Source organism: Cavia porcellus, unplaced genomic scaffold (assembly GCF_034190915.1).
Source record: "Cavia porcellus strain 051 isolate PalLab524CR breed Dunkin Hartley unplaced genomic scaffold, mCavPor4.1 scaffold_6, whole genome shotgun sequence".
Classification (NCBI taxonomy): domain Eukaryota; kingdom Metazoa; phylum Chordata; class Mammalia; order Rodentia; family Caviidae; genus Cavia; species Cavia porcellus.
Window position 1 is genome coordinate 27269713 of NW_026947489.1, and position 15297 is coordinate 27285009.

Sequence of the window (15297 nt, forward strand, 5' to 3'; positions counted from 1 at the left end):
GGTCCCGCGCCGCCCGCTCGCACTTCCGGCTGGGGAGTCGGACTGGGCACCCGGAGAGCTGGGCTGGGCCGGACCCTGAGGGGGTGAGGCTGGCCCGGGGGGCAGGGTTGCAAGTGAGCCGAGGGGCAGCCCGAGAGGGACATGCGCCCGGGCGCGGGCCAAGTTACCTTCAGGGCGCCTCAGTAAGGTATGAGGCCTCTGGAGGAACTGCTGTCCTGAGCGTCTGAGTGACCCGGCCGGAGGGCGCGAAGACAAAAGAGGCCGGAACGCCTCAGCCGCCGCTCCCGCACCCTACAGCTCTCGGAGTCCCGCCACGGCCGCACTCATCCCAGAAGACCCCTGCTTACTGCCCCTCGGGCCCGTCCCTCCACGGATCAGTGTGACTTTCACAAGCCCGGACCCGGGTCTCGCTCGCTCCAGGAGCTACCCAGCTTCTTTCGACGCGCGAGGCCTCCCGTCATTAGTCCCACACCCTCACTGGTCACTCCTGCTGCGAGGGAAAAACACACGCCCGGCGTTCAGCCCTCTAGTTTGTATGGGGCAGGAATTGATAGTTCAGAGTCTGAGGGGCGGGGCAGATGGAGAGGGCGGAAAGGGGAACCGCAGAGGTCCACGGGGGCTTCCACTGCTCTTCCTGGGCATCCTACGTAACAACGACACCTTAAGATCCTCTCAAGCTCCAGGTGTCCCGCATCATTCGAACTCACTGTGCAACACTGATCTGGGAAGTTTAGTGTGCTCAGATGTGGGAAAGGCAGGATAGGCGCAGACAGTAGTTTTGTCTTCCAGCAGCTTCTTGATACTGCCTTAATTGTGGCCCAAAAATACAGCTTTTGAAAAGTCCTTGCTCATTGTCGACTTGCCCTGAAGATGGTGCTGCCTCACGTGAGCCAGCTCCAGCAAGACTTAGATATATAAATATATTGATGGTGCCATCTCTCTCTACTCTAGGAAGCAACTCCCCTTACAGAGAGAGCCTTATCTGCAGTTGACTCTCCAAGGACATGGGAAGATAGGTATCACTCCTGGAACCCAGGCCCTTAAGTGGAAGAATGATGGCCAAACCCACTCTGAGAGAAAAGGGCACCAACTCTGAAGCCTTCCGCCAGCGCTTCAGGAGGTTCCATTACCAGGAGGTGGCTGGGCCCCGAGAGGCTTTCAGTCAACTCTGGGAACTTTGCTGTTCTTGGCTAAGGCCAGAGGTTCGCACCAAGGAGCAGATTGTAGAATTGTTGGTGCTAGAGCAGTTCCTGACCATCTTACCTGGAGAGATCCAGAATTGGGTACAGGAACAATGTCCAGAGAGTGGAGAGGAGGCAGTGACTCTGGTGGAAGATTTAGAAAGAGGACCTGGAAGACCTGGATGTTCGGTGAGAAGGGAGGGTAGATTAGAACTGGGAAGGGGCAAGGTATAAATTTAAAGTATAAACAGTCTCCCTTATACTTCTGATTTAGCAATACTTTTCTAGGGTAACTTTTTCAGATAGCACATGTCTGGAGTGCTACCTGGATGTGTCATTGTATACCCTAACACAATGTTGTTTTCAATTTTACTAATTCTCTATTTACTAGAGAATGTTTCTCAGCCTGTAGTTAGGTTTACCATTTTGATTTTTGCCTTCTGGAGTTCTAGAGGCTGTAAACTGACGTATTGGAGTAAGACCCTTTGCTGTAACCTCCTCACACCTGTGCTGTAGATTGCTTTTGGCTTATTAAATAGTCTCTGGGCTTGTTCCTCATAACCTTGCAGTGACAATAAATGGGTCTTGTTTCCAGGTCACAGTCTCTGTGAAGGGGGAGGAAGTGTGTCTTGAGAAGATGACAACTCTAAAATCATCACAAGAGTTATTGAGTGTTCAGCAGGAATCAGTGGAACGTCAGCCCAGCAGTGGACCCAAGAAAGAGAGGGCAAGAAGCCCCTATCTGGGACTTCAGGAGCAGATGAACCCAAAGGAGAATCTCAGACATTTTCAAAGGAGCGGTGAGGAGTAGACCCAGGGGAAGACAGAATGCCATTCTAAGTTGGGAAGTAGGGTTGGAAATTTTGAGTGGGAAAAGGATTTTAGGAATAAATGGAATTGTAGGATATGTAGTGGGAACCCTCTGAAGACATGTACTTTAGCCATCTGGTATAGTAAGTATCCTTATATATCTTCTTTTGATAAGTGTTAGAGAATGGCTCCCTAGTTTTTAATCAGAATCTAAGACTATTTTATTTCCTCTTGATAATGGATAGAAATTTCTAGATAGAAATTATTTTCTATACCTAAAAGGACATCTTTCTTTTAGCTCCAAATTATATTTGTCTTTTTAAAATTTCAAATTAGGGCCAGGTGTGGTGCTGCATGCCTGTAATTCTATCACTAGGGAGGCTGACATACGATGATCGATTTGAGTCTGAGGTCAGCCTGGGGTACTCAAAGCTAGCCTGAACTATGTAGTGAGACCTGTCTCAAAAAATTTTTTTTGCCCCATAATATCCATTCTTTAGACATAAGTTTTTGTCACTTTCAACTTTGGAATTTTTTAGGAACTAAATCACATATATTCTTCTAGTGAGGGTCTGTTAGATAGCAGCTTAATAAGAATTTTAGTTTAGAATCCCATAGCATCTTTAAATGTAGGCCAGTTTATGATTATGTGATCATTTATATTCATCTGGTAACTCCTAGAACTCTTACAGCTTTCCCCAATGCCTTTGTACCTATTTGTTTATCATTATACTTGATTTTGTAAAACTTGTTTTTCTTCTTTATACTGTTAAACTCCATTTTGTATTTTTTTTTTGATCATTTCATAGAAACTTGTTGAGGTTGTTTTGGATTCTGATATTATCATCCAAGATTGATAGCCTTCTTTACCTGGCTGAGAATGGTCGCTAGTTAACTAAATGAAATTCTTTAATTGGACACACAGACTTGCAGAATTGATCCTTCAACCTCACATGCATCAACTCAGTCTTTCATGCGCTCAAAACTCTGCAAGGAAGGCTTCTTGAGGGCACTAGCAAAGACAGGTTCTAGAATAATGGGGTGAGTTTGGATTGGAAGAAGGGATTAAAGGAAAGGCACAGAGGATGAATAAAAGTGTACTGTGTTCTGGAGAGAAGAAAATAACAGGAATGGACAGTGTATGCTAGGCACTAATGTTAAAAGTTCACCAGGGGCTGGAGGTTTAGCTCAGCGGCATAAGCGCCTGCCTTGCAAGCAGGCAGTTGTGAGTTCAATCCCCGGTACCGATAAAAAGGAAAAAGACAAAAAAAAAAAAAAAAAAAAAAAAAAGTTCAGCAGACTAGCATATGAGCTGAGGAAGTAAAAACTTGGGAGTTCAGTAGGACAGTGGCTGTTGCAGTTATCTGGGAGGATCAGGGGTCTAGACCTGGGTGGTGGTAGTAGGAATATAGAGAAAGCATGTAGCAAGGGAAACACCTTAAGAATCTGATGACTGAGTGTGAAGGAAACTGAAGAGTTGAAGACAGTCTTGTCTCCTTTCAGTCTTGAAGTTACTGAGTTTAATTCTCTAATCCCCAGTGAAGAAAAATAGAACAGGAAGTGGCTATTCCTAGCAGTGCTACTTCCTAACAACAAATAATCTGGAAAGCAAGGGAGAAACTTGGAGTAGAATTATCTGCTTTGTACATACAGCAGAACTCTTCCTGTCTTGTCACTCTGTTCTGGACAATAAAATATTTTTCATTTTTTGAGGTTTCCTTTCTTTAACCCACTGAACTTCCTGAAACCATTATTTTAGATAACATTTTAGGATCTCTTTGATAAAAGGCAGAATTGAATTCAGAGATGTTTTACATGGTCATGTCAGACAATGATACTTTTTGTTTGCTTCCTTGAAAGCAGGACTTCCATTTTCTAAGTCTGGTGTGGTCTCCATGTTGGAGCAAGGTAAGCTGTGGATTCCAGATCTGGGCTCCAAGGAGAAAGAAGTCCCAAGAGGCAGCAACACAGGAGATAGACCAGTGCATGCTGACCTGTTGCCACCCAAGAAAGAGAGGAGAAACTGGATGGAACAAGATCACTGGGGCTTCGAGGATGAGAAGGTGGCTGGTGTACACTGGGGCTATGAAGAGACCAGAACTCTCTTAGCAATTCTCAGCCAGACTGAACTTTATGAGGCTCTCCGAAATTGTCATAGAAACAGTCAAGTGTATGGGGCTGTGGCCGAGAGACTGCAGGAGTACGGCTTCCTCCGGACCCTGGAACAGTGTCGGACCAAATTTAAAGGTCTTCAGAAGAGCTACAGGAAAGTGAAGAGTGGCTATCCACCTGAGACCTGCCCCTTCTTTGAAGAGATGGAAGCCCTGATGAGTTCTCAGGTCATTGCCCTGCCCAGCAATGGCCTGGAAGAGGCAGCCTCTCACTCTGGTCAGGTGGGCAGTGATGCTGAGCCAGAAGAGCCCCAGCAAGGGGTTTGGCAGTATGAGGAGGAAGCAGAAGAGGCTCAGGCTGATGAGTCTGACAGTGATGAAATGGACGTAGAGGCCACTTCCCAGGACCCTGATAACTCAGCTGCACCTGTAATGTTCCGAAGTCCAAGTGGTAAGAAGTTTTTCTTCTTGAGATTTTGGGATTAGACAGCAACCAAACGTGGAGAAGTCATGAGGCTGTCACCTGCCAACTTGGCCTATCAATAGGAAACAAATGCATTTCTCAATTCTATGTGTATGTCATTCTTTTTTGCAAGAGAATTAGATAATAGTAAGGAATAAATTGATTTTTGAAAGAAGTATACCTAGAAAATTCAAGCTTGTCTTGAAAAAGAATCATACTCTTTATTGTAATATTTTCCTCAATTATAAAATCATTCCTAGCTGACTACATGTGTACTTCATTGTCTTTTTCATTCTTTTTTCCCTTCACTGACATAGATAAGTATAGATGAATCATAAATTTGGCTTATGTGCTAAATGGTATTATTTTTGTTTTTTTCATCTTTTCACTTGCTTTTTCTGTTTTCCAACTCTTTCCTAATTACTCACTGTGAGCAGAAGAAAGATAATGGAAAGAAAGTAACATCCAGCTGACTGTCAAGTGGAAGTGTAGGTGAACCCTCTTTCTTTCCACTCTGGGTACCTTCAGGAAGCAAAGACTGTATTCATCCTGGCAGCACTATTGGCATGTGTCTAGGCCAATGGACAGTTTGCTCTTGCTTCCTTCCTCACTGTGGCTCTTGTCAGTCTTTCACTCCATGGATAACATCTGTGACTATAAGCCCTTGTTTTATACCCTTCAAGTCTTTATGTAGCTGGCCTGCTTAACTGAGATCATGGCAAGTGAAAGGCCTTAATAGGGATTTGGCACTAGTGTGAGTCTGAAAAAGGCAATTCCCAGGGTTTTAAGTCATTCTGTGGTAAACTGAATTTATAAGGAATTCACTGATCAGAGAAGTTTGGTATGACACATTGGGGCTGACAGCCACTAGTTGTGGGTTTTCTTCCCCTTACTAGTGATTTTCTAATAAGATTCAGAATTCCATAAAAACCAGTAGAAGGATGGGAAAATGCATTTTACACACTTGACTCAGTATACATAATACATGATTGTTTTAGTGATTAGGTGAAAAGGCTTCCCAACAGTAATAAAATTTACAAAGTTCTCTGTGCAATTGCTAAAGGATAGATGCAAGCAAAACATTCTCTGATGAGTTTGTTATAGATGGGAGCCTAAGGTTAGGTAATTTTCCTTTTTTCCTTTTTGGTGCTGGAATTGAACCCAAGGCCTTATGCATGCCAAGCACATACTGTTCTACTTAGCTTTTGCCTCCAGCCTTAGTGACCTACTTTTCATCCTCTCTTTTTTCCTACAGCTATATCTCTAATTCTTTTTATTTTGAGACAGGGTCTCACTAAATTGCCCACACTGGCCTAGAACTTGAGATCCTCATTTTGTTTCCTACATTAGGTGTGAGCACCACATCTGGCTTTTCTTCTAATTTTTGTTTACTTGTGCCAAGGTCTCACCATATAGGCTGGATGGCCTTGAACTCATTGTGTAGTCCACACTGGCCTTAAACTCATGATTCTCCTGCCTTAGCCTCCTGAATGCTGCTATTACAGGCAGGTGCTCAGCCTTTTCTTGATGCAGGTCATAAGATTGGGAAATTGAGGCTCTAAAACTGTGGATTCAGTGGTACTGAAATTCTTTCCTGATGGCAGGTGTACACTGGGGCTACGAAGAGACCAAGACTTACCTTGCAATTCTTAGTGAGACTCAATTTTATGAAGCCCTCCAGAACTGTCATCGAAACAGCCAGTTATATGGAGCAGTGGCTGAGAGGCTATGGGAACATGGCTTCTTCAGGACCCCAGAGCAGTGTCGGACCAAGTTTAAAAGCCTACAGACCAGTTACCGGAAGGTCAAAAGTGGCCAAGCACGAGATACCTGCCCCTTCTTTGAAGAAATGGATGCTCTGGTTAGTGCCCAGGTTGCTGCTCCATCCAGTGGTGGCAAAGAAGAGAAAACAGCTTCTTACCTTATCCAGGGGGCCAGTGATGCTGAAGCTGAGAAGCAAGGTGTGGACACAGAAGAGGCCATAGATAAAGATTCTGATGACAATGAAGAGGATACTGAGATACCCCCAGGGGCTGTCTTAACCCATGCTCCAGTCTTATTCCAAAGCCCCAGTGGTAAGATTCTTTCCTTCTTATGGGATAAGAAACAAAAGGGAGGAAATGGGATTTAGGAGAATAACCATTAGATTGAGAAAGGGCCTTTATACCCAGCGTCCATGGCTTTTTATCTACCTTATCCTTTCCCCATGTTTCCCATCTATCAAAGCAGATAGATCTGTGAGGGGAATATGTTATTCATGTGCCTTTTGGCTTCCTCATACTACAGCATCAATCTGAGATAGCTGTGAACTTTGTAAATTGGTTGTCATTGATGCATAGCCTACTAGAATTCCAATTTATCTAGGAAACCTGAAAGCTAACATTTCTCAAGTAGCATGTCATGTACTCATGATACGAGTTGATTTTAGAAGTTCATTTTTATTTGCTTCTGATTTCATATTGTATATCAGCTGTATGTCAGCTTTATTCACACATATGAAAGCCTGACAACTCTTTTCTTCAGACATACTTTGCAGAAATCTGAAGTTTCTATGGGAACTGATTAGGTAAATAATTAGCTGATTTTATATATATATATATATTCAACATGGCTTCCCTCGTAAGAAGAATAGTTCTGATTTTGCAATCATACATGTATATGTGTGTCAATCTGAGCTGTGTTAACTAAGTACCCCCAGGTTTGCTTATATACTAAGACCTTGGGCTGGAGATGGAGCTCAGTAATAGAATGCTTTTCTAACATGTAAAAGGTGCTGGGTTTGATCCCTAGCACTGAAAAATGAAAATAGCAAAAATCCAATTCATAGAATTGATGTATATGAGGTACTATGTGAAGCAACTGTTGTAGTGCCTGGACATATAGTAGGTATTCAATAAATAATAGTTTTAATTTCTATAAATCTTTTAAATCAGTATGCTTTAAGGATGTTACATGAAGAATCACTTACATGGGATATTAATATGTTGTACAAAAAATTACTTTTAGGTTTGGGAAATTCTAAATAGCTCTCTTGGAGGCTCACAATATGTATTCATGTAACAGTAATACCTCGGTTCACAAACATTTCTGTTCACGAACAATTCAGTTCGGAAACAGAAGTGTTTGGCAAAATTTTGCTTCCATTTGAAAACTCTGCATTGGGGTGATGAACACGACTGGGCCATCCTCCTTGCACAAACACGAATGCAGCCATCTTTCCTGCTCTGACACGTGGTCATGGCTTCCTCTAGTCGAGATTGTGGTCATAAACAGACCTGTGCACACTTGCTGTGAAGCTTTTTTGTTTGCTTTTTAGCACATACAGTACTGTACAGTATTATTCAATCCAGCATGGCTCCAAAGAAAGTGCAGAGCAAGCATGGTGGTAGAAAGAAAGTGCAGAGCAGTGATGAAGGTAACAAGAATGCACAGAGAAAAAATGAAGGTAACAAGAACGTGCAGAGCAAGAATGGTAAGAAGGTTCTGAAGAAAATAACTATTGAATTGAAGAAGAAAATTGTAGAAAAGCATGAGCATGGTATTCGTGTGACTGATCTGGCCTTAGAGTATAAGATGGCAAAGTCAACAATCTCGACTATTTTGAAGAATAAAGATGCCATCAAGGGAGCTGATGTGGCAAAGGGAGTAACAACATTAACCAAGCAGAGGACACAAGTGCTGGAAGAGGTGGAAAAACTTTTGTTGGTGTGGTTGAGTGAAAAACAGCTGACAGGTGATAGAGTTAGTGAAGCTATGATCTGTGAAAAAGCCAGGAAACTGTATAGTGATTTACTGCAAGAAAATCCCTCTGCAAGTGCAACAAGTAATGAGTTTAAAGCCAGTAGAGGGTGGTTTGATAAATTCCGCAAAAGAAGTGGCATCCACAGTGTGATGAGACATGGTGAGGCTTCCAGTTCTGCCAAGGCCAGAAGCTTACAGTAAAAAAAATTCATGGAATTCAAGAAGCCAAAAGGACACATTACTCAACAGGTGTTCAACTGTGATGAAATGGCTCTTCTGGAAGAAGATGCTGAACAGAACCTATACATACAGGAGAAAAAGGCACTGCTGGGGCACAAACCCATGAAGCACAGATCGACACTTTTGCTTGTGTGAGTACAAGCCCCAATCTGAAGATTAAGCCACCACTAGCGTACCATTCCCAGATCCCTCATGCATTTAAGGCACAGAATATGAACAAGGCCAGACTGCGTGGTCTGAGGAGGGCTAATGCAAAAGCTTTGGTCACAAGGCAATTGTTCATGGGATAGCTGCATAAAGTGTACCCATAATTAGGAAATATCTTTCTGTCAACCAACTGCCTGAAAGTGCCTTCTGATGGACACTGCCCTGCAAATCCTCCAGCTTTAGTGGGCAATACGGACACTGAGTAGAACCATACCAAGACAGTACCTCCCCGCAACGCAACACCTTTTCTGTGTCCCATGGCCCATCAAGTGATCTGCAACTTTAAGCAGCTGTACACAAAGGTGCTCTTCATTGGGTATTTTAATGTCGTTGAAAAGATGTTCTTGACTCTGAAATAGTTCTGGAAGAAGCATTTCAATGTCCTCCACTGCATCAATATTACTGATAAAGCCTGGGAAGATGTTGCACTGGATCTTAAAGTCAACCTGGAGGAAATAGGCCAGAACATGTCACTGAACACGACTTTGAGAACATGACTCTGATGCACAGGTGATGGAGTATACCATGTCCGTGGGCAAGAGTAATGGTCTGGATGTCAATGGTGCAGGCATAGAAGAGCTTGTTGAGGACCATAAAGAGGGAGCTGAGGATGGAAGAGCTTGCTGAACTCCAGAGTGAGCAGCAGAAGGTGTTTGTTGAGGAGCACTCCACTGAGGATGAAGAAGACAGGGAGGAGGTTAGCAGTGACTGATGTGATAAAATCCATTATGGAAAAGTAGAATGAGTCCCCAGATTTCTTTGAGAAACATCACCCCCACATAACTGTAATGAATAGTGTTGAATCTGGTGAATGATAATCTAGTCTCTCATCTCTGGAAGGTTATGCAGCGCAGGAAAATATGACATTAGACAAAAATAGACCTTGCAGCTAAGAGACGAAGAAAGGAAACCTCTAAAGGAGATCTCTCTGATGTCCTTATGGAGGGGGACTTGCCCTCCAAACAATAACTTTCCCACCCACCTTGCTGTCCTCCATGACAGAAGTGGCCTCAAGCAAGGTTAGTGTTCTCTCTCTTCATAGTGTATGGTACTGTACTTTGTTTCATATTTTTGTGGTTAAAAATATACCTATGGTTCAAAATGGGTTAATCTTATTTACACTGAACCTTATGGGAAAGATGTTTCAGTCAGCAATCATGTTAATAGAGGTCAGAACAGATTAACCTTATTTACATTGAAACTTATGGGAAAATTTGATTTGGTTCACGACCAGTTTGGTTCATGACCTGAACTGCTGCACAAATTAAGTTTGTGAACCAAGGTATCACTGTTCTTAAGGTTCTGTTAATTTAATGACTATTACATGAAACATCTAATAAGACTTAGGCTTCTGGGTGGAGATACTGCTTTAGGGAGGTACTGACACTCAGCATTCTTTTACTCCTAAATTTAGTTCAGGGAATTTAGAATCCAAAAATTTATCTGAAGCATCTAAGTGCAAATTCTTTAGCATAGGTCCACAGAAGCTGATATTTATCACCCCTTACGCCTTGAATACTAATGTCTATTTACTTTATAAAGTATTGAGTTTTATTTTGATTATAGAAGCCTGGCATTTGGCTCTTAGAATATTAAAAAGTTGCCTTAGAGAACACATTAGATTCTTTTGGAAGATAGTATTTTTCTGTAAGAAAGAAAAGTATTTTAGAGGGCTTTTGCCTTGCTTGCATAAGGCCCTGAGCTCAATCTCCAGTACCTCCAAATTTTAGAGATATTTCTTAGCAAAGTTTTCCTCTCAGAAGACCTTTTATTTGAAAAATAAATATTTTTCTAGTCATGTCATTTCCAGCATATATGGAATTTGAGGGAAAGGAAACTAAACAAAAATTCTTTCTGAATATAGAGATTTCCTAGGCAGTTTTCTTTAGAACATGAACATGGCAAAGAACATGAACAAGAATGTCATAAGCCTGGGATATGGCACAAATATGTTACAAAGTGGCTTTTCTATATAAACATGGTGTCCTCTAAAACCTAGTGTCTTGGTTACTTTTCTCTCATTGCTGGGACAAAATACTTGGCACCCAAAATGAAGGACAGGTTTATTTAGCTCACAGTTTGTGGAGGTTTCAGTCCATTATCACCTGGCTCCAAGGCAGGATGGCATGGCACCAGGGCAGTACTTCAAGAAAGCAGCCAGCAAAAGCAGGCAGACAAAAGAGAGAGAGAGCAAGCCTCTTTTCCTCCCATATATTGTACACAGGCCACCCCTACACACAGGGCAAGGGTAGCACTCATACCATTCGCATGCCTTCCTCTTGCACAGGCTGAGAATTAAAAAGAACCCTGGCTCCCTGCTGAGTCTGTATGTAGAACTTCTAAACTTCTCAAGTCAACACAATATATCACCATAACACCTAGTGAGTTTTTATTGCTACACTGAAAGGATTTCCTAATGATCCTGAAATGTTTTAGAGAATATGTCTGCCTGTTCTTACATAATTATTTATATGAAAAGCACATGAGAAGCTACTAAGTAGTAGAACATTGAAATTTTAATAATGGAAGTAATTTGGGATCAGAATTAAACATCTAATATAACACTTGTTTTTCCCATGTTTGCTTGTCCTGGCACTGTTAATTAAGGAAATAGGTAACTTTGTGAATTCTATTCTTTATGTCAGGTTTTGAGGCTGGATTCAAGAATGAAGAGAATCTAAAACAGGATATTTCTGAGGAAGTACAGCTGCACAGGACATTAATTGCAAGATCTGAAAGAAAAATTCCCTGTCATATTAATCAAAATAAAGGTAATGTGAGTGACTGTAGATCAGGAAGACAGTGGGAAAAAACCTCAGAGGACAAAAGAGGAAAACTGACCTACTCACAGGAGAGTTTGGGTAAAGTCCTAAGTCATCACAGACAATACGTAGGAGAGAGACCCTATAAATATCTCAGATGTGCCAAAAGCTTTGGCCCAAACTCCTGTCTAATAGATCAGATATCCCATGAGGTAGAAAACTCATACAAATGTACAGACTGTGGAAAAAGCTTCAGCCGGAGTGCACGCCTGATCAGACACCGAAGAATCCACACTGGAGAGAAACCTTACAAGTGTCTTGACTGTGGGAAAAGTTTCCGTGACAGTTCAAATTTCATCACCCATAGAAGAATCCACACAGGAGAGAAACCTTATCAATGTGTTGAGTGCGGGAAACGATTCAATCAGAGCTCAAGCCTTATAATTCATCAGAGAACCCACACAGGAGAAAAGCCCTATCAGTGTGAAGATTGTGGAAAAAGCTTCAATAATAGTTCTCACTGCAGCGCACATCGGCGAATACACACAGGAGAGAGACCCCATGTGTGTCCTGACTGTGGGAAGAGTTTCAGTAAAAGTTCAGACTTACGTGCACATCATAGAACCCACACAGGAGAGAAACCCTATGGATGTCATGATTGTGGCAAGTGCTTTACTAAAAGTTCTGCCCTTAATAAGCACCGGGAAATCCATACACGAGACAAGCTTCTGTCACAGCCAGTGCCTGAGTAAGCCCCCAAAGGAAAGAGCCTCTTTTTATGTATTGTTTGGAAAGCGTTCCAGTAATGATAGTCATCTGTTCTATGCCCAACTGGCTTAGGAAGTACTCCTTGGAATTTATGCCAATGTTTGTTTCTTATGCTTCTCCTGGACCTAGAGTGAAATTCCCAAGGCAGTCATTTTAAGATTGAAAAGATTAGCTGGACATACTGGTACATGCCTGTAATCCCAGCACTCAGGAGGCTGAGGTAGGAGAATGAGGCCAGCGTAGACTACACAGCAAGACCATCTCAAGACAAGACAAAACAAAACACACATACATACATATATATATATATATATATATATATATATATATATATATTTTTTTTTTTTTTTTTTTTCCCCTCATTTTGTCTGCATCTGAACTGATGGGTAACAAGTTTTCCTTCTCAGGGTCTGTGTTATTCCCTTAATAGACAACATAGTAGTATAGCCTGTGAATTTACTTATCCTGTCAGTTGTATTTCAATTGGAAAAACCTGTTGCAACAGCATATGTGGGAAAAGCTGAGGCTTGGCTCCTTAAGTAGGTTTCAGTACAGTACTGGAAATGTTGAGAACAATGACCCTTCCTGCTCACTTAAGCCTATGCCCAGAATGACATATTTGTCATGCATATTTTTCACTTACCATAAAGAAACAGAATTTTATGTGCCCCTTGATTCTGTCCTATGAATCATCCTGGGGAATGGGGAATGGGGAAACAATGTAATGTTACATAAATACTGGATTTCTTAGTTTTTGCCAAGTCCTACAAAGGTTGGAATAGAATAATACTACATTTATAGTATCTGGTTTGATTTTTGTTTTTGTCCTTAATTTCACCTATCCTTTGTGGTCTAGAAAACCAAACAAGCCAGCTGGATATGATATTAAGGAAAGAAGTTTAAGCTGTCAGCAGGGAATCATTCATTTTCACCATGCCCTAAACTCCAAGTGTTATGCACCCCATGGGTGCTCAGTACAAACATTTAAGGAGTAGAAGACACTGCTATGTTCACAGGTGTGGGAAAAACTGACCACTTTGTGTCAACCCTCTACAAGAATGGCAAGGAAGTGGACAATGGACCTGTCAATCTATACACACTCAGCTATATACAATTAAAAGCAGCCCTTCAAATGTAACTGTGATCACTAATCTTTTTAATACTGAATTAGCGGTTCATAGTAAAATATAAACCCATGTAGCACAAGTTTAACACTGTCCTTACAATCAAAAATAGACGATATATAGAGACATTCAAGTATTAACTGTAACAGCTGTAAGGTATAACACTATGCATAAATATGAAGAGTTTACTGGAAGAAAAATCTGGGAGTTTTCTTCAGGAAGCAAAAAGTATTCAAAGAAGGAAGTGTTACTGAATAAATCTGGGTGGAAGGAACTTCCACCTTGTTGCAAAGTTGAATACTGGGTGAGTGAGAAATGAGGTAGCAAAGGACAAAAAATAGATAGTAAGGAGTCAGAAAAAGCATGGAACAGCAAAAACTTGGCAAACAATGTGATATGTGCTATTACAGAGCTTTTGTTCGGCCATAGAGCAGAATGGTTTGTAGGGTCATTTTTTTTTTAATGTCATTCTATATACTTTAATTCTATAACCTGAACAGCCATTTCGAAGATGACAATTTGTAACTTATCAACTGGCAATTTCTTACCTTTTGTTTGTCTGTAATTTAGAATTATTTCTACCCTTTTTTTTTAAATTTCCATGTATTTTTTTTCGTTTCCTTTTCTTTAAATAAAAAAAAAAAAAAAAAAAAACAAAAAACAATGTGATATGTGCTGTGCAGGCGGCAGAGAATCACCTTTGCAGAAACACGGAGTACTAGATGCAGACCAGAAAATGGTCCACTTACCTACAGTAAGCTAGGTACTTTGTTGTACTATTGATAAGAAAACAGCTGGCTGGCTGTGGGGGAGAATGTTTTTGGGAGAGAAGAGATCAGATACTAGTATCTACTGAAGACACAGTACTTTGGTGGGCAGGTCAAAGGGAAGGTGAATATGCCCAACACTCGGAATAAATAACACCCATACTTAATTAGAACCCTGTGGCTGGAATAAGATCTGGAGGGAGCAGTAAGGAGATAGGAGTTCGATAATTCATAGCTATGTCAGATCAGTGATTATAATTTGAATTCTTGTGAACAGTTCTAGTGGTGTAAGGAACAACTGAATACCTATTAGCAATTAAGGGAGGATCTTAAGGAACACTAGTCTAAAGAAATGCCTGAGGATCTGAGATGGGTTAGGAAGTGTGTTCTAATGTCAAGAAAAATGAAATTATTATCTTTAGTATATCTGTGTATAGTCTTGTGGAAAAAGTATTGATTGGATATTAACAGATACAAATTCAGGTTTCAGATATCTTTATATAAGTCAACCTGCCTATTTGCTGCAAAGCAGACTAATGTTTACACCTTATCTGCCTCTCAGGGATACTATGTTAATAAAAATTTTGTCTGTGAAGTGCTGGGTGTTTCTTTGGGTGTTTTTTTATATACAAAAATCATGATGAAGTTGTTGACAGCAGAAAAACATAAATCTCTGCTTTTTTTTTTTTTTTTTGGCTTCTTGCATTGTGTTACTGGAAATGTCTGCCTGGATCTTTTGTTCTAGGAAGGGGAATAAATTACAGTGTAGTAAAAGAAAAATTAGGATGAAAATCCTTTTTTGTTTTCTGAATCCATAATTACAGTCCATTAGGACCCATAACTGGGCATGGGAAATGAATGTGATCTGAAAATATTCTGGCCCAACCCTTAAATCTCCAGATGAAGAGAATATGCAAAAGGAATAGGACAACAGCAAACCCTTAGAGATGAAGACACAGTTCATCTCAAACAAGCCATTAAATAGCACCCAATCTGCCATTCCTGAGGATAGAAAGCAAGAAATACTGTCTTCAAACATTCTAGGAAAGACAAACCAATTTCACAAAAGACATATGTACTCTTAGTCTTTTAATATCCATAAAACCTTTGTAGGAAGAGGGGG

At 41.1% G+C, this 15297-nt stretch overlaps 1 protein-coding gene across 5 annotated transcripts; it reads left to right on the top strand.

The window, feature by feature from the left end:
• Zscan29 (zinc finger and SCAN domain containing 29) lies at positions 1 to 14769 on the top strand. Of its 5 annotated transcripts, none has more exons than XM_013158593.3 (6): positions 1 to 83; positions 952 to 1370; positions 1777 to 1981; positions 3852 to 4553; positions 6170 to 6640; positions 11399 to 14769. In XM_013158593.3, the coding sequence occupies exons 2-6, from the start codon at positions 1053 to 1055 to the stop codon at positions 12265 to 12267; spliced, it is 2565 nt and encodes an 854-aa protein (XP_013014047.1). In that variant the 5' UTR covers positions 1 to 83; positions 952 to 1052; the 3' UTR covers positions 12268 to 14769. The 5 variants fall into 5 exon arrangements, with proteins under 5 accessions (XP_013014047.1, XP_013014048.1, XP_013014046.1 ...); XM_013158592.2 differs by having other exon boundaries at positions 12 to 529; XM_013158594.2 differs by lacking the exon at positions 11399 to 14769 and adding an exon at positions 7882 to 8865 and having other exon boundaries at positions 8 to 1370.
• The last annotated feature ends 528 nt before the right edge of the window (positions 14770 to 15297 follow it).

Excerpts from the sequence above, each read along its gene's own strand:
- Zscan29 (XM_013158593.3), top strand. The coding sequence starts at position 1,053 with ATGATGGCCAAACCCACTCTGAGAGAAAAGGGCACCAACTCTGAAGCC. Across the intron at positions 1,371-1,776 it reads CTGGAAGACCTGGATGTTCG|GTCACAGTCTCTGTGAAGGG; the intron begins GTGAGAAGGGAG and ends TCTTGTTTCCAG. Across the intron at positions 4,554-6,169 it reads AATGTTCCGAAGTCCAAGTG|GTGTACACTGGGGCTACGAA; the intron begins GTAAGAAGTTTT and ends TCCTGATGGCAG.